Below are 19,526 nucleotides of genomic sequence, written 5' to 3' on the forward strand. Positions count from 1 at the left end.
GTTTGACACAGAAAACCATGGAATGTATGTTTTTTACAGAGAATCTTTAGTTTTTACATTTTGTGAAAAAATAAAAACATATATTAGCTATTAACTACATTTTACTAAAAGTACCAATGTCGCTTATTCAATGTGCGCAACCTTCCCCTCTTGTGGTTGATTTTTGAATGCGCTATAAATTTACATAGCTAAACATACGCCAATAAACTGCCTCCGGCGTATAGAGGTTACCCAACGGCGTATAGGTGTTCATGTTTTAGTGCATCTCAGATTTCACTTCAGCCTCCCGAACTAACTCAGACAGTGAATAATGTTAATATAAAAGCAATTTTCGATTTTTTGTGCATTTAAAAAAACAGTTTTCTGAAAATACAGAATACAGACATAGAAGTATTTGGTATATGTAAGAAATACAAATTGCAATTCTACTAATTTATTTTATTATAATAATTGAAGGCCCTGGTAGTCTTTGAACTTGCTTCAAAATTGTAAATATTGTGTTCAACTGATACCTATATATATAGTGGCCAAGGAAACTAAAGTTCAGCATTTCATTTTAATAGTGGAAAAATGCAAATTTTTATGTTTTTTTTTTTATAGGAGGTTTTTTTTATCACAGAAAACTAGGATCCCTGCTTATCATAGCCACAGAACCTTTCCACTTTGTTCTCTAGCTTGGGGCCTTTTCTGCAGAGAGGTGTGGCGGGAAGGGAATCTCCGTCCTCTTGGCTGTTATTGCTAAGTGTGACTGTCCCAGCCATTGGGATTTCCATTGTCTCATCTGGATCCTCCCGTCACATGTGCAGACTTTATTCAGTTTGTTAATGTCTCTGGTCTCCAACCAGGCTGCTGTGTGAGTCAAACACCTTGTGCCTTCCCTTTACACTCAGTGTATAGCAGTGCAAAGCCCAGGGGAAACTGAGGCATGCAAAGGCATAAAAAAAATATTGTCAAAATTCCCATATTCATCACACCCTACTGATGGACAGTCCTATCAACAAGAGTCCTGGCTGGGAGGCTCGGTCAATCTGAGGTGGAAGTGCCTGCCAAGGCAGTGAAAGAGCATTTTTTGGTCATGATTTAAAAGAGGAAAGAGTCCCTCACTATATGTTCTGCATCAGCACCAGGCTACAATTTTATCACTTTGGAATGCTTTCATTACAGCTAATGTTGGCAGCCCACAGACACATTCTGGTAAGAATTAGATGTGCGTTTCGTTAACCAGGTTTTAAAAATCTGGGCTTGGCTGAGAGGGTGAGGTGAAGTCCTAGCAAGGTGTTTGGGACAGTGCTTTGCTAGTCAAGGTATAAATCTGTATCATTACATCCAGTGGGGAGCTGGAGCTGATTCGCACCAGTTCGCGTGAACCAGTTGTTAAATTTAGAAGCCGGTTTAGAACCGGTTGTTAAAGGGGTGGGCAAACTCCGGCCTGCAGGCCACATGCGGCCCTCAGGACCGTCCTGTCCGTCCAACCTGAGCTCCCCTATGAATTTTTGCTCACCCCGCGGCACGTCCTTCACTTGCTCCGAGCCTTCGCGGCACTTCAGCAGCAGGTCCTTCAGTGCCGCCGAAGACCTGGAGCGACTGAAGGACGTGCTGCCGAAGTGCCGCTGAAGGCTCGGAGCAACTGAAGGAACTGGTTCTTCAGCTTCTGGCAGCTCATCGCTGATTACATCGATGTGGCAGAGTTATTAAAGAGCAGAATTTGCAAAGATTTGGGCTCATGCTTGCAAAGCCTGTACTCTTTTAATTGTTTTGCCAGGAATAATTATAAAGGTAGTTTGAAAGAGTCACTACTTGTGTTTAAATTTAATTTTCCCTGCTTTGCGTTCAGGCTGGATCACATGTAAGATTGCCCCCGGTCAATATTATGTCATGGAGGACAGTGGGCTCTGTGCTCAGGGTGGCAAGCAGCCAGTCTAGCTCCTCATAGCAGGGGCATGTAGAGGGTGCCTATCAAACCTGCCATTTGCATCCTTCACCTTGTAGTACAACTGCTTTAGGTGCTTGATGCACTTCCTGCACTGCTCACCAGTCTGGTGGGTGCCCACCTCCATCAGTTTCTTCAAAATGGTCTCATAGAATTTCTGGAGCTCCAGCTGGAATAATGATCCCTGGTGTGTCTACATCAGAGATTAACTAGGACCCTGGTGTGCTCCTCCAGCCAGCTAGTAGCGTGCTGGGTGGTGGGCCTCCTTGATGCTGTTCGACAGAGCTGGACTGAGCTGTTCAGAAACTGGAGCAGGCTGCATGGAAAATGAAGAACCCCAAACACCAAGCAAAGGTACATGAACTGGCAGATGACTTTGGTGTATAGAGGATGAGTGGGAAGTGAGTTGCTAGAACGGCTGGAAGCTACAGGTACGGGGAGTCCTCGGACTTAACGACACAATTCGTTCCTCAGAATTGCATTGTAAGTCAAAACGTTGTAAGTCGAAACTGCTTTTCCCATAGGAATCACAGAATATCAGGGACCTCAGGCGGTCATCTAGTCCAACCCTCTGCTCAAAGCAGGACCAGTCCCCAACTAAATCATCCCACCCAGGGCTTTGTCAAGCCTGACCTTAAAAACCTCAAAGGAAGGAAGTTCCACCACCTCCCTAGGTAACCATTCCAGTACTTCACCACCCTCCTAGTGAAAAATGTTTTCCTAATATCCAACCTAAACCTCCCCCACTGCAACTTGAGACCATTACTCCTTGTTCTGTCATCTGCTACCACTGAGAACAGTCTAGATCCATCCTCTTTGGAACCCCCTTTCAGGTAGTTGAAAGCAGCTATCAAATCCCCCCTCATTCTTCTCTTCCGCAGACTAAACAATCCCAGTTCCCTCAGCCTCTCCTCAGAAGTCATGTGTCCAAGTCCCCTAATCATCTGTGTTGCCCTTCGCTGGACGCTTTCCAATTTTTCCACATCCTTCTTGTAGTGTGGGGCCCAAAACTGGACACAGTACTCCAGATGAGGCCTCACCAATGTCGAACAGAGGGGAACGATCACGTCCCTCGATCTGCTGGCAATGCCCCTACTTATACGCCCCAAAATGCCATTGGCCTTCTTGGCAACAAGGGCACACTGTTGACTCATATCCAGCTTCTCGTCCACTGTAACCCCTAGGTCCTTTTCTGCAGAACTGCTGCCGAGCCATTCGGTCCCTAGTCTGTAGCGGTGCATGGGATTCTTCCATCCTAAGTGCAGGACTCTGCACTTGTCCTTGTTGAATCAATGGTATGAAGGGGGGATTGGTTTCTGAACCAAGGCTTGATACACTATTTTCCCCACAATTATCCAGATTTTTGTACTCAATGAATTATAGATGACTAATGTTGCAACATCAATGTATTTACTGTACACTGTATTTAGTAAAAAGCATTCAGATAAACATAAAAACTCACATATGCTGCTCAGAATCCCAGCAACACAGGCTCAGAAAGTCAGGGAGAACGGCACACATGCTGAGCCTTAACCAATCACTGTTCAAGCTTTCAGAAGGCTGAGCACAGGGCCGGGAGCCAATCAAAAACAAGCAGCAACCCTACCTGGCAACAAGCTACCCTGCTGCTTCAAAGCCAATCAGAAGCGACCCCTTCCAGCTCCATACAAGTATAATGCAACCAGGACGTGATTTCAAGCGAACTTTGTGCAAATCTACCATTGTAAGGGCGAAACGAGCAGTCAACTGAAAAGCGTTGTAAGTGGCGTCCAAATGTAAGTCGGCGTTGTAAGTCCAAGGACTTCCTGTACAGGGAATTGTGGGAATAGCAGTGGAGGACTATCTAGCCCTGATAGCTGCACCTTTACTACTTCCACAGTGCAAAATGTGTGGTAAGGGAGCAAATCACAGCTCAACACACGTGCTGACCCAGCTTGGGGTCAGTATGCACCTAGACATGCATTTAAGGACTTTGAGTCTATATGATAGAATGTTTGGGCAAAAATGCCCGGTATAACATGCATGAAACCAGCAGTACAGAAACATCTCAACGATCCCTGCCCAGTACTGGCATTGTTGTCTTTACGAGGAAGTTTAGTGCTTATAATAAGGAGCAGGGAGTCAGGAATCCTGGGATTTAGTCCTGGTTCTGCCAGTGTCTGAAACTATGAGCGTGGGCAAGTCACTTTAACCTTTCTGATCCCAATTTCCCTCGCTGCTAAATAGTATAATGGTATCTACCTACCCAACTGTCAGTGGGCTGTGAGGCTGAAATAACGTTTGTAAAAGCTTTGTGGTCCTAGAACGAAAGGTACAGAGACTATCATTGTAACAGCCAGGCGGGGAAGGGTTGGGCTGGCGAAGAAAGAAGTTCCAGGGAAGGACCAGAGACGTTCTCCCCATGCTGATTGGCAGTTTGCTCCCTCCCTCCCTGTCTCTTCACCTCAGCCTTTCTCCACCAGCTCTCCATGAAACCCTCTCCTCTGCCCTGCTCTGGCCCCCTTATTTCCCCTCCCTTCAATGTCCCCTCCCAACAAAACCCACCCAAAACAAACACAGATTAAAAATCTTGTCACCTGCCATTTGCAAACCGTCACTCTGTTTGTGTGGTATCTCCCACCCTTTGCCTGTCTGGCTTATTTACATTGTAATCTCGTTGAGGCAGGGAGTATCCATGATTCAGTTAATACAGTGCCTAGCACAACGAGGCCCCATTTTTGGTCGTCCCTACACACTGGCATAATACAAATAATATACAGTAATTATTACTCTTTAAAGCCAAGTATTGGTGTCTGGGGATGAGAACCGTATGGGTGACCCTGCCAAAGGAATCCAAGCCAACTGGGTCTCTGTATGTTCTCTCATCCGCTGCATACTCTTTTAAATGGTGAGAAAAGGTCTCTTGTATTAACAAATAAATCTGTTCGGTCAGCTAATTAATAGATTAACGTGGTGATTCAGAGATGGTTGTTTTGCTTCCTCCTGTACCACATAACAGCTTCCCAAGTGCGACCGTTCCATGGTGATTTAAAGCAATTGCCACTACGTATAGAACACTTCCCTGGAGTACTTGTGGTATGACAGCAGTCTCACAGGCTGCTCTCTTGCGGGTCTTGTGCTTTGTTGAAATAGACAAAATGGGGTCATTTGGGGCTTTGTTCATCCTTGCTTGCTGAGTTTTGTTTTGGAACATCTCACCCTGGGAGTAGTTTGTCTTTGCGTGTCATTTGATCTGGACCATCAAAGTTTTGGGAGGTTTTGGTTTTGGCCAATCTCTAATGCTCTCTGTGTAGAACTGAAATGAAAGAGCAGGTTGTTTCCTCTGTGAAGCACCCAGGACTGGGCAGGAGATGCGATTATGGGGCTCAAGCACCTGTGCTAAGTAGAGTACAGTAAAATTAAAATCTTGAGATGTTCTGTGAGAGATTGGCGGTGCAGGCGTAACACCTCCTTCTGATTAGGGGGCTGAAGTTACTGAGTGGATGGCACAAGTCTGGATGGAGTCCTCAAAGGTGCTGTGTTAATCAGAGGAGGCCAGGTTTGCATCCTGACTAACTGGATCCTGCAGAGAGGCTCTTGCAGTTTTAGCAAGAAGGTGCAGGGTGTGAATCCCACATCTTTAGAGTGATGTCTCTGGTGTCCTGTTAAAAATCTAAACACGGGTAAAACTTGTGTGTGGGAGTCAAATGTGTATCCCATGTGTTCAGCTCCTATGAACGGTAATGATTCTGCCACATGTGGCATTTCCTGGGGGTTAATGCCCTTCAGCGACAGTTGAGGCTCGTGATTCCTCCCCATCATTTGTCTGCAGAAGAAACCTTGTTCTTTCATGGTTGGTGGTGGAGGCTGTGATACAGGAAAGTGCTTAAGATCACGGTTAAAGTTAAGTATGAGCTTAAGTGCTTTGCTGAGTTGGAGACTGAGTAACCCTTTTCCTAGCCTGTATTATGATTTGGGAGTCATTCGGGTGCTTTAATAACATTCTGCAATCCGACCGTTGGGATAATATCTGTCACAAAATTGCATGTAATGACTGTGAAACCACCCCCACCCAGTCCTGCCATAGTGGGTTAGTATGGATGTCTTCCCTCTTATTGCTGTAGGTTCCCTTTGGAGGTATGTCCGTGCCAGCATGTCACTGTCTGGGTACATGCCCCCTCTCTGTGATCCAAAGGATGGGCATCTCTTGATGGATGGAGGTTATATCAACAATCTTCCAGGTATGTTTGTGGATAGTTGTTTGCAATTTGCCAAGAAGACAGATGGTAAAACTCCATCTGCACAGGCATATGTCAGTGTGATTACCTTCCAGAACAACTCCATTCTGATCTCTTGGCGGCTAGCAGAGCTGCATTGTCCTCTGGATACAGGGCCTTTGCTTTGTTGTTATACAGGCTTTTCCAAGACGGCCTCTTGGGATGGAATGTTTCCTTTCAAATTATGTGTCAAAAATATATCAGGCTAATTATTAGAACATATTCTAGTGTGTATTTTTAAAAAAGGGTTGGGGAGGAGTGAAGGAATAAAATTAGAAATGTACCTCTTTCCTTGAATCTGTTGGAAGAACAGAGCATAAATATGAACCGATTCTAAATATGCAACAGTGGTGAAATATTAACTGCTCTTAGTGTCTAAGATTCAAAGCAATGTCTATCTTAACTGGAGAATTCATATAACATTAAATTCAATGGTTTCAGAGTAGCAGCCGTGTTAGTCTGTATTCACAAAAAAAAAAGGAGTACTTGTGGCACCTTAGAGACTAACAAATTTATTTGAGCATAAGCTTTCGTGAGCTACAGCTTACTTCATCGAATGCATCCGATGAAGTGAGCTGTAGCTCAAGAAAGCTTATGCTCAAATAAATTTGTTAGTCTCTAAGGTGCCACAAGTACTCCTTTTCTTTTTATTAAATTCAATGAAACATTAAAATCAATGAAAATCAATCTAAAATCATCCTATTAAAATGTTTTTCTCATTAGACAGCTGAATGAAGCCAGGAATGTTAAACACCAAATGAAGCCAGGAATGTTAAACTGTGTGTGTGTTTTTTTAGTTGTGTTGTCAAATGTTTATGGAATAAAGGTGGTCAGAGTTTTTGTCATAATATCTAATGCTTTGAAAATTTGTTTTCATAGTACATTTTCCATGAGCTGTGTGCAAATAATTAGAGAGCAGCCTGAGTAAAAGGCCTGGAATCTGAGCAGCCCAATCTGGGAGGGCGGGAGGGGGCACGGTGTTAAAAATTCAAACCCAGATCCAAATTTTGCAAAAGGTCCTTATCTCCCTAAAGGGCAGAACTACAAATGCTCCCACAAATTTGAAAACTGTACCTGCCATTTGCAGCTTGGGCCTCTCTCTACAAATATGAATTCCTAATCTAGCTATCTTTCCACCTGTCCCAGCTATCCATCTGTACATTCTAAGATTGCACAGTGTCTGAAGATGATGTTGAGGATTGGTTCAACAATGGATGATGGACTGGATTGTCCAGTCACATAAACCTAGTGAGAGTTCAGTTCTGGTTTGAATTAAATCATAGACTCACAGAATATCAGGGTTGGAAGGGACCTCAGGAGGTCATCTAGTCCAACCCCCTGCTCAAAGCAGGACCCTACCGAGTTGTAGCTGTCACTGTGCATAGCCGTTCTGGGAATCTCAGTTATAAGAACATAAGTACGGCCAAACTGGGTCAGACCAAAGGTCCATCTAGTATCCTGTATTCTGACAGTGGCCAGTGCCAGGTGTCCCAGAGAGAATGAACAGAACAGGTAATCATCAAGTGATAATCCCCTGTCACTAATTCCCAGCTTCTGGCAAACAGGCTAGGGACACCATCCCTGCCCATCTTAGCTAATAACCATTGATGGACCTATCCTCCATGAATGTATCTAGTTCTTTTTTGAACCCCGATACAGTCTTGGCCTTCACAACATCCTCTGGCAAAGAGATCCACAGGTTGACTGTATGTTGTGTGAAGAAATACTTCCTTTTGTTTGTTTTAAACCAGCTGCCTATTCATTTCATTTGGTGACCCCTGGTTCTTGTGTTATGAGAAGGAGAAAATAACACTTCCTTATTTACTTTTTCCACACCTGTCATGATTTTATCAACCTCTATCATATCCCCTCTTAGTCATAGACTCATAGACTATCAGGGTTGGAAGGGACCTCAGGAGATCATCTAGTCCAACCCCCTACTCAAAGCAGGACCAATCCCCAATTTTTTTTTCTTCCCCAGATCCCTAAATGGCCCCTTCAAGGATTGAACTCACAACCCTGGGTTTATCTGAGCTAAACTGAGCTATCCCTCCCCCCCATCTCTTTTCCAAGCTGAAAAGTACCAGTTTTATTAATCTCTCCTCATATGGCAGCAGTTCCATACCCCAAATAATTTTTGTTGCCCTTTTCTGAACCTTTTCCAATTCCAATACATCTTTTTTGAGATGGGGTGACCACATCTGCACACAATATTCAAGATGTGGGCATACCATGGATTAATATAGAGGCAATATGATATATTCTGTTTTATTATCTATCCCTTTCCTAATGATTCTCAACATTCTGTTCACTTTTTTGACTGCCGCTGTACATTGAGTGGATGTTTTCAGAGAACCATCCACAATGACTCCAAGATCTCTTTCTTGAGTGGTAACAGCTAATTTAGACCCCATCATTTTATATGTAACGTTGGGATTATGTTTTCCAATGTGCATTACTTCGCATTTATCAACATTGAATTTCATCTGCCATTTTATTGCCTAGTCACCCAGTTTTGCAAGATCCCTTTGTAACTCTTTGCAGTTTGCTTTGGACTTAATTTTCTTGAGTAGTTTTGTATCATCTGCAGATTTTGCCACCTCACTGTTTATTCCTTTTTCCAGCTCATTTGTGATCTGTATGGCATAGTTGGTCCCAGTACAGACCCCTGGGGGACACCACTGTTTACTTCTCTCCATTCTGAGAACTGACCATTTATTCCTACCCTTTGTTTCCTATCGTTTAACCAGTTACTGATCCGTGAGGTGACCTTCACTCTTATCCCATGACAGCTTACTTTGCTTAAGAGCCTTTGGTAAGAGACCTTGTCAAAGGCTTTCTGAAAACCTAAGTACACTATATCAACTGGATCCCCCTTGTCCACATGCTTGTTGACCCCCACAAAGAATTCTAGTGGGTTGGTGAGGGATGATTTCCCTTTACAGAAACCATGTTGACTCTTCCCCAACAAATCATGTTTATCAATGTGTCTGACAATTCTGTTCTTTACTATAGTTTCAACCAATTTGCCTGGTATTGAAGTTAGGCTTGCCAGCCTGTAATTTCCAGGATCACCTCTGGAGCCTTTTTAAAAAATGTGGGTCACATTAGCTATCCTCAGATCATTTGGTACAGAAGCTGATTTAAATGATAGGTTACACACAACAATTAGCAGTTCTGCAATTTCACATTTGAGTTCCCTCAAAACTCCTGGGTGAATATCATCTGATCCTGATGACTTATTACTGTTTAGTTTATCAATTTGTTTCAAAACCTCCTCTAATGACACCTCAATATGGGGTTGGTTGAAATCCCCCATTATTATTATTTTAATAGCCTCTCTAATCTCCCTGAGCATTTCACAGTCAGTATCACCATCCTGGTCAGGTGGTTGGTAGTATATTCCTACTGCTATATTATTATTCTTCGAGTGATTGCTCATGTGTATTCCACTATAGGTGTGCTTGCTTGCCATGTGCACCGGTATCGGAAGTTTTTCCCCTAGCAGTATCCATAGGGGAGCGCCCCTAGCGACCCCTGGAGTGGCGCCTCCAGGGGGCGGTATAAGGGGCGCTACGCGCTCCCCCCACCCTCAGTTTCTTCTTGCCGCCAGTGAAGGTGTTTCGGAACTGCTCTGCTCCAGCTTTGCTACAGCTTGTCCCCAGAACGCTTGTTCGTTCAGGGTATGTGACCTGTAGCTAGTACACTTTTAGTTTAGTTTAGCTAGTGCGCCCGGGCTGGGGCATGCCCCGTACCCCGGGTTTTAAGTCGTGCAACAGTTGTAGAAGCCTGATGCCAGAGAGTGATCCACACGTGGACTGTTTACGCTGTTTGAAACACATCTCAGCAATCGCTGCAAGATTTGCAAGTTGTTTAAGCCTCAGACCAAGAGAGAAAGAGACATTAGGCTCCGGGCTATACTCATGGAGTCAGCGTTGACCCTGACTCCTGCACGCCGCTCCAAGTCGGCATCGGGCACTGCCGTGTTGGTGTGTGGTGACCCCCCCAGCACCATCTACTAGTCGGCACCACTCCCCGTCCACGGGGCACGGCAAGAAGATTAAGAAGAGGCCTTCTCCACCACAGCACCGGAGTAAATCTGGGGCAGAGACTAGACCCATGTTGGGCAGTCCTCGATCCCCATCAGCCTCTAGGTGTCTGACTCAAGTCATGCGGAGTAGTCCGGCCTGTTCAAAGCAGCTTCCCCGAATGTCCAGATGCCCTCCACACCAGAGGCCCTGCAGGTAGCTCGGGACATGATGTCCATGCCGGTACCAGGAGCACCGCCAGTGTTGGCCCCGCGGTCCAGAGGCAAGCCGCCGCTGGGGTCTCCGCAGTCACCCCCAACTTGGTACCGGTCTCGGTCGAGGGAACATTCCTGACGCTGTTCACCGCTCAGCAACCGTTCCGTGCATAGTCCACGTGGGTCGCCAGCAACTCCCATCAGGTTGTCTGGCTGGGTACCATCTGACAGAGACTCCGGGCACTACTCCGCCACCGAGGAGCACTGCCAGCAGATAGAGGGACGTGATCGTTCCCCTCTATTCGGCATTGGTGAGGCCTCATCTGGAGCACTGTGTCCAGTTTTGGGCCCCACACTACAAGAAGGATGTGGAAAAATTGGAAAGCATCCAGCGAAGGGCAACACAGATGATTAGGGGACTTGAACACATGACTTCTGAGGAGAGGCTGAGGGAACTGGGATTATTTAGTCTGCAGAAGAGAAGAATGAGGGGGGATTTGATAGCTGCTTTCAACTACCTGAAAGGGGGTTCCAAAGAGGATGGATCTAGACTGTTCTCAGTGGTGGCAGATGACAGAACAAGGAGTAATGGTCTCAAGTTGCAGTGGGGGAGGTTTAGGTTGGATATTAGGAAAAACTTTTTCACTAGGAGGGTGGTGAAGCACTGGAATGGGTTACCTAGGGAGGTGGTGGAATCTCCTTCCTTTGAGGTTTCTAAGGTCAGGCTTGACAAAGCCCTGGGTGGGATGATTTAGTTGGGGATTGGTCCTGCTTTGAGCCGGGGGTTGGACTAGATGACCTCCTGAGGCCCTTCCAACCCTGATATTCTATGATTCTATGGTGATCGAGGCAGACATAGCCAAAGGCCCTCCTCTTGGAGGGGCTGTCGTAGCTGGTCGCAGCACGAACGTCAACGCCATTCCCATTCATGGTCTCACTCCAGGACCCTGCCACGGCACAGCTCCTGCAGCCCCGGGCATCGATCGCTGGCGATTCGCTGTCGTGGATCCACCCGCCAGAGCCGATCGCGGAGCAGCTGCTACCAGCTGTACCATTCCTCCACGTCGGAGTCACGGTCTCGGGGTTGGCACCACTCCCAGTGCTGCCAGTCCTCCCAGTCCAGGGACAGCGGCCGGCCATACGTTAGCCCGGCCTCCCTTCGTAGCTGTCCGTCGATGGATCAGGCCAGCCAGGCCAAACTGCCTGCTCCGCCGCTGCCACAGCAGGTGCAGTGGCACCGGGCCCGTGGCCAGTCCAATGGTACCATTGGGACCGTGCCCCCGACGCAGCCCCCAGTGGGGGCTCGCTCCGTGGCCGGAGCCTCAGAACAGCCGTCGGCCTCCCTCTCCCTCAAACTGGATCACCTCATGCATCCATACCTGCTAGGACCTGGCGGGAATCCCCCACTGTCAATTGTGAGGGCGCACTCGACTAGGGCTCAGGCCTCGTCAGCTGCCTTTTTGGCCCATGTCCCTATTCAGGACATTTGTAGGGCCGCCACATGGTCTTCAGTTCACACGTTCACCTCGCACTGTGCGATCGTCTCCCAGATCAGGGAGGATGCCGGGTTCGGCAGGGCTGTGCTCCGTCCTGAACGTCTGTGAACTCCTACCCACCTCCAACAGATGTAGCTTGGAATCGCCTACTGTGGGATACACATGAGCACTCACTCGAAGAAGAAACGACAGTTACCTTTCCCGTAACTGGTGTTCTTCGAGATGTGTTGCTCATGTCTATTCCGCATCCCGCCCTCCTTCCCCTCTGTCGGAGTTGTCTGGCAAGAAGGAACTGAGGGTGGGGGGAGCGCGCAGCCAAAGTGGCGCCACTCCAGAGGTCGCTAGGGGCACTCCCCTATGGGAAAAACTTCCGACACTGGTGCACGTGGCGAGCACGCACACCTATAGTGTCTTTTATTCAAGCATGGAATTAATATACATAGTTATCCTGGATCTTGAGCTTTTTCTCCTCCCTACATTTCTCTTTTCTGTGAGTTGCCCAGCACCCCGAGTCCCTCCTTCAGCATCTTTCTAAATTCCTGCTTCTTAAACTGTCAGGGTCCTGAACGTCATGGCCAGACCACTCTGTCCCCTCAGGAAGTGGGAAATGTTCCTCCATCCCATCACCATCACTAATCTGTCCATTTCTAAATTCATGCAAAATTTTCCTTCTTACTTTCAAAGCTCTTCATGGACTGATATTCTCCCAACCTCTGACCGATATCAATTTCTCTCCTCAGTTGGTCATTCTGCCTCGACCTCTTCTGTGTCCTCTTGCATTTCTGCTGCTTCATCCGTATATCAAGGAAGGCAACTATGCAGCCAGTGATCATGTGGGTACAAGAAGCTTTGGTGGTGCAATAATATTGCCTATGACGGATCCAATCTGAATATACAGCCAGGCCACTTTAAGGACCTAGCCAGAGATTATTCTGGCTGGTGCTTGATCTGCAAGGAGGACATGTCCCTTTGGTATTTGCCATGATGAGGATGATCCCACAGGCCTTTCTTTTAATTATCAACATTTGTGTTGGTTTCTGAAAGAAAATTATTAGAATAACTAGGGATTATAAAGAGATAGTTATACCCAGGTACCATACATCACTATGAAGAGTATAATTAGTATAGCATTATTCTGAGGTAAGTCATTCTCCCTGCAAAGCATTCATGAATGTCTGTGCTGGAAGCTGTATGAAAAGGAATCCTGTTGTACTGTCCCATGCTGTGCTTGTGTGGTCTGTCCTGATCCTTGGAAATACATTTCCCTGCTTCCAGTGGCCAGCTCCAGACAGGTAAGTGCTGTAGAAGAGAGGAGTGATGGGTAATGATGATGTGGCTTTGTTCCCAATAGCGGATGTTGCAAGGTCCATGGGGGCAAAAGTGGTGATAGCAATTGATGTGGGCAGCCGGGATGAGATGGACCTCACCAACTATGGCGACACTCTGTCTGGCTGGTGGCTGCTGTGGAAGAGATGGAATCCCCTTGTTGAAAAAGTGAAGGTACCGTAAGCTTATGTTAAAATCACAGTGATTTTCAGTAAGCAGAAGGGAACTGTCCCACTGTGTATCCGAGAAACAAGACTGGGAATCGATTGCTCTGTCACGTGCATCTTGTGTTGCAAGATGACATTTGAGGCGTGGGAAAGCTGGGCAAGGTCCCAGCATAAAAGAAAATACAATGTTATGGGAGAATTCAGTTGTTCGAATCTGGGGAGGAACTAGGAGTGGCACTCATATAGCCAATCATTTTTTCCTCTAAGGAGTCCAACTCCAGCTCTCCATGCAAGAGCAAATTCTGCTGGGTGCTGAGTGGGGGACTGCAGAATTACAAGATTATTATTATTCCATATTTGTATTATGGTGGCACCTAGGAACCCTGGAAATGGACCAGGACCTCATTGTGCTAGGTGCTGTACAATCACAGAACAAAAATGAATACCTCTTCTCCCAAAATGCTCCTTGAATATAGACAAGAGCAGTTGACCTGGCTTTGATAGAGCTGAAAGAGCCCCTCTCCAATTGGAGTGAATTTGGCACAATTAATCTTGATGCAGTTAGGATTTGGCTGCTTTCCAAGTGAAAGTGAGTGGAGCTTTGTCCACTTCTCTGTGTTTCTTAGCAGCTGAATATAGAGATTTTTGCATTGGGCAGTAATAATAAATTCTTAGATGTTTGTTTTCATGACAGGCTGCATGAGCTAAGGATTTCCTTCCTGGGTGAAGTCAGATCAGACCGGATTAACGTTTCATTTCCTCCATTTTCCTTGTGGTTCCCTGTGTCCCTGCTGTAATCCTTAGGGTCTCTCTCTTTAGCAGTCCCCTCCTCAAAAAAGCCTGGTCTGAGGACTGGACAGGATTCCTTTTCAGAGCTCAGTACTACTGGACTCCTCCAGTGGGTGTCTGTTGTGAGTGATGCAGGGTGGGGTTGAACATGCTGCTTCCATAGCACACTGGGCTGTTCTCTGTCCCAAGGAACGAGAGGCTATGACAGCAAATCAAACCCAGCTCTTACCTAAAGCGGTGTCTGGCACTAGAAAATCAAGCTGGCTTGTTACTCATCCCCACCCTGAGAGAGCTTAGCAACCCTCCTACGTCACCCTATATATCTCCTTCTAGGTACCAGTATTTCCTGGAATTAACGACCAAGTTCGGCTTGAACTGCAGAAACATCATTTGTTAGATGGAAGCTGAGTCTCTGCCATTGATGACAGATTGACTGGCGGTCAGCAGTGTGCTCCTGGGAGGCTGAGGGATGTGGGATGTGACAACCTCTGCAGATACTCCTGAGTCACTGGAGTGCATTTCTCCCTTTTACTGTTGCCAGTTCAGGGCAAGTTGTGCTAATGAAAGTCTTGCAATGCATTTAACGGCTGTCTGGGGCTGATTGGCAGGTGCTGAACATGGCAGAGATCCAGACCCGGCTTGCGTATGTGTGCTGCGTGCGGCAGCTGGAGATGGTCAAGAACAGTGAATATTGCGAGTACATTCGGCCGCCCATCGACAGATATGGCACCCTTGACTTTGGGAAGTTTGATGAAATCTGTGTAAGTGAATCTGGAGGGTGTAGGGGGCCCCGATGTAGCTACTTCTGTGCAGCAACAGAGTCCTGTGAACACCGCAGCAATACAAACCTAGTGCTAGGGGCGAGTTCTAGGCTCTCTGTCTTGGGGAAGCTGTTCTCAAGAGTTCGATTTCTTACTGCTTAGCTCTCTGTAGGCTATGTACATATGAGAGCTGAGCAAAGAAGTCACACTGAATAATACCATGGAAAGACATATGGTAAGGGGCTCAGGATAAGAACCTGAATAGAATCATTCACCCTGTTCGTGTCACGTCCCTGAGCAGACTGCAACTCCTCTCCTTTTTTTTTGCCAGTAACTTTACTCTGGGGGTCAGGCATGGACCGTTCGCTGTAGGTATTTGAAATCAGAGTTGTTTTGTTTAGTTATAAGTGGCACATAAGTCACATGGCATTGTTTCTTTTCCCTGAGTGGGTGAGAATAGCTCATAAAGTCAGGAGGAGGGTTTGAATAAGCCGGAAGGGCTGTGAATTGTCCAGGCAAAGGGAGCAGAATAGTAGAATGTCTATTGCACAGTTAACGTTCCGACGCTTCTATTACTATTATGGACCATCTGCACTTCCTTTGCACCTGATATAGGATCAGCAGAACACCACCAGTGTCCGTGGAAGGACTGTTAAGGGATAGTATCAGGTTCACAGGTCTTTGGGGTTCAGTTTTGTCTGTCTGTGTATGTCATAAATCAGCATGCAAAGTACTGACACCAGATGTGCAACTGATGTTTTTCAGAGAAAAATAATTCAGCAGTTTAAAATGAGTAGAATAAGGTTTCTTTCCTTTCCAGTGGACTGTTGTTTAGTAGCTTATGCTCATTGTCACTGTTGTAGAGCTGTACTATTGTTCTCCACCTGCTGCTGGCTAACGGAATAGATGTTTGCTTACATGCGTGTTCACCCTCATCCATTCCCTTAGTTCAGAACAAGCAGTTATTCGTTCCACTGCCCTAGTTGTGTTGGGAAGGATGGAAGCTTAGAGCTGAGCGTCGTCAGCAAACTGGATTCCTACGTGTGCGACACGTTTCCTCAGTAACTCTCCTAACACCCTCTCACACACAAGAGACATGAAATCAGCCCTGCAGAGCTCCACGTGAGAGTCCTCTGGGCAGAAGACCAATTGCCCCGGACCATTCTTTCCGACCTCCCAGAGGGGTCTGAACACTCAGCAGCACCCTGTGTCTTCAGCCGTCCCAATCATACCTCATGGCCTGTGGTGTCAGCATGCACCCTTCTTTCTTGTTCATTGGTAGGAGAAAATCCTCACCCTGTGCAACCAGTGCAGTTCCTGCTCAAACACCTGACTGACCAGAATGTAGGAAATCTGAGGAGAGTTGAACTTCCCACACCATCTCCTGGATGGGTTGCGAGCTGTTGAGACTGTCAGTGTCAAGTGATGCTTTATTAACCAGGGGCTGCATGATAGCTTTTTCAGTCAGGCATCCTGCTACCCATGGGCAGATTCTGATAATCTCCACCAGCAACGGACCCAACACTTGCCCTGGTGCTTCACCAGTCAGGATGGGCATGGATCCAACTCACAAACTGTGGGATCAGGGGGGTGGGGAAGGGATTCCAGCCCCTCCAGAGCCTCAGTGAATGAGACTGGCCGACACTAAGAGATGAACAAGCATTGACCCCTCAAACCATTGTTCTCTGTCTGTGGAAGCAGATAGTTCAGGGCCAAGAGAGTGATTTGAAGCCACAAAGTAACTTTATATTCTTTGCAACAAGAGAAGCTTGACAGTAGATGATTGGGGGCCATGCAGATATACCAAGCTGTCATCCTGCTTTAACAGATCTGATGGAGACACATTTCTTGACTTCCTCCACTGGCATACCAGCCAAACACCCTATGACTTCACCTGTCGCAGGGTCTCTGTAAACCATGGTGACCCGAGTGGGCATTCATGGGCTACTGTGTCAAAGGTTTTTATTTACCTATTTATTTAGATTTATTCCAAAATAAAAAAGGGGTATCTATCCAACATTCCAGACACCTCTGCCAAACAAATATGAAGTGAGCTGTAGCTCACGAAAGCTTATGCTCAAATAAATTTGTTAGTCTCTAAGGTGCTACAAGTCCTCCTTTTCTTTTGCGAATACAGACTAACACGGCTGGTTTCATTGGCTCTGAAACCAATTAAATTTAACAGTCACTGAGCATACAATTCCCTGCTGATTCCCCTCAAAAACCCACCTGTGCAGCACCCCATGCATCTAGAAAGCCCTTGCCATATGTCCTGAAGGTCACCTGATCCAGGCTATTTCGGGCCATTCTAAACAAACACAGAATATAGGTCATGTTGATAGGCTGGGGAAGCAATGACTTTGAACAAGAGTTGGGGGTCATGGTGGATAATCAGCCGAACATGAGCTCCCAGTGTGACGCTGTGTCCCAAAGGACTAATGGGATTTTTGGGTGCATAAACGGGGGAATCTTGAGCAGGAGTAGAGAAATTATTTTATCTCTATATTTTGCACGGGTGTGACTGCTGCTGGAATACTGTGACTAGTTCTGGTGTCCACAGTGAGAGGGTTCAGAGAGTAGCCACGTGAATGATTAAAGGATTAGACTCGAGGAGCTCAATCTATTTACCTTAGCAAAAAGAAGGTTAAGGCGTGACTTGATTACAGTCTACAAGTACCTATTTGGGGAGCAAAAATTTGATAATTGGCACTTCAGTCTAGTAGAGAAAAGTCTTAACGTGATAGTATGGCTGAAAGTTGAAGCTAGACAAATTCAGACAGGAAATAACCTGTAAATTTTTGACAGTATGGGTTTTCAATCACTGGAACCATTACCAAGAGTCATGGTGGATTCTCCATCACTGACATGTCAAGATTAGATGTTTTTCTAAAATATCTGCTCTAGGAATTATCATGGAGCAGTTCTCTCATCTGTCCTATACAAGAGATCAGACCAAATGATCACAATCGTCCCTTCTGGCCTTGGAATCTATGAAACCATTGACAGAATGGTCTGAAGGCTGAACAGTATTTTCCCTCTGGCCTGTTGGTGATCTCCCAGGCTCCATTCACCTCCAAGGACAGCCCCTCTAAACAGGCCTTTCTTCCCCGTCAAGATGTGTCCCGATCCTAGACCACAAGAGTCAGTGGTCTGTCCGGGAGTTCCACTCCCCCGCGACCTCCAGTGCCATTCCAGACACAAGATCCAGAGTGTGACCTACAAAGCTAGGAACCACTTGGGGCAGATTATGGTCGCTATGAAACCTTGAGCTGTTCCTGACACTTATTCTGTCTGTCAGTGATAGACCTGGGAATAGAACCCTGGACTCCTAACAACCACTGCCCTAAGCACTAGAATTCAATTCTTCCCAGAGCCTTTTCTGCTGCTTTGTAGGAAAAAGAATAAGGGCATATCTTCACTAGCAACGTTGAAGCATTGCTGCGACAGCACTTTAACGTGGCTGTGTAGTCGCAGCACCAGGGCTGGGAGAGTAAAAAAAACACTCCCACGAGGAGAGTAGCTACCAGCGCTGTTTTTTTCACACTCCTGAGCGAGAAAGTTGCAGTGCTGTAAAGTGGCAGAGTAGACAAGGCCTAAGACTGGAGTTATTTTTAATTGTTTTCATGCTGACAATATGGGTGCCAAGTTGTCATTCCCAGTGCAAATTAGAGTTCTAAAGGGCTGGAAGATGGAGTATATGCATTCAAACTCCCCCAGGCACTTGAGCAGTAGTTACTCATATCACCTCTAACAGAACCTGAAATTTGTTTGTAAAAGCAATAGCCCCTACGTGCTGGTTGGCTTGTGTGTGTTCATGATTCACATGTACAGGTCATTTGGCAGCAGTGCTGATAGTAATTCCTGTGTCAGACCTGGCCCAGCAGGGAGGAGGCCCATATTAATTAGCTTTGCTGTTGTCTTTTCCCATACAGAGATTTGTACAAGAAGGCCTTGGGATACAAATAAATCCTTTGCTCATGTTTCGTTGATGTCTCCTTATATGCAGCACTGTCTGATGTGCAGTACTGCACAAAGCCGTCTCCAGAAAGATGATTATAAGAAGTGGCACGTTCCATAACGTACATTAGAGCCAAAGGTCATGTGAGCTTCCTGATGTAAAATAGCACCTTGCTCCAGTTAATGGCTTCCCATTTCATTGGCTGAATGTTCGGAGTAACTCCGAGCTGAAGCAGTAGATACTGCATTCTAAATCCCAGGCCCAGAGGGTGGCGCTGTGCTTAGCACTCTGGTTTTAGAGCAGGTGGCATGGAGCATGGTGTTTGTCCAGTTGATGATGATGATGATGATGATGATGAGTGTTTATTTCTGATTGTCTCTTTCCAGGAAGTGGGATATCAGCATGGGAAGACAGTATTTAATGTCTGGGGCAGGAGCGGAGTCCTTGACAAGATGTTAAAAGACAGGCAGGAGATCTGCAAATCCAAAACATCAGGTGTAAGTGTTCAGTTTAAAAGTACTCTTCTCATTACGTGATGCCACCCAGCAGCCAGCACACAGCTGAGCAGAGCTCTCTGACCAAGGCCTTGCTGTATAATGT

General features: G+C 46.3%; 1 protein-coding gene across 2 annotated transcripts in view; it reads left to right on the forward strand.

The window, feature by feature from the left end:
• The window catches only part of PNPLA7 (patatin like domain 7, lysophospholipase), a 400,735-nt gene that overhangs the window by 349,811 nt on the left and 31,398 nt on the right, over positions 1-19,526 (forward strand). For both annotated transcript variants that reach the window (XM_074973884.1, XM_074973883.1), the window contains exons 30-33: positions 6,034-6,150; positions 13,277-13,425; positions 14,816-14,968; positions 19,313-19,423. In XM_074973884.1, the coding sequence (XP_074829985.1) occupies positions 6,034-6,150; positions 13,277-13,425; positions 14,816-14,968; positions 19,313-19,423 (530 nt within the window). The remainder of the gene's footprint in view (positions 1-6,033; positions 6,151-13,276; positions 13,426-14,815; positions 14,969-19,312; positions 19,424-19,526) is intronic.

Source organism: Natator depressus, chromosome 16 (assembly GCF_965152275.1).
Source record: "Natator depressus isolate rNatDep1 chromosome 16, rNatDep2.hap1, whole genome shotgun sequence".
NCBI classification, from domain to species: domain Eukaryota; kingdom Metazoa; phylum Chordata; order Testudines; family Cheloniidae; genus Natator; species Natator depressus.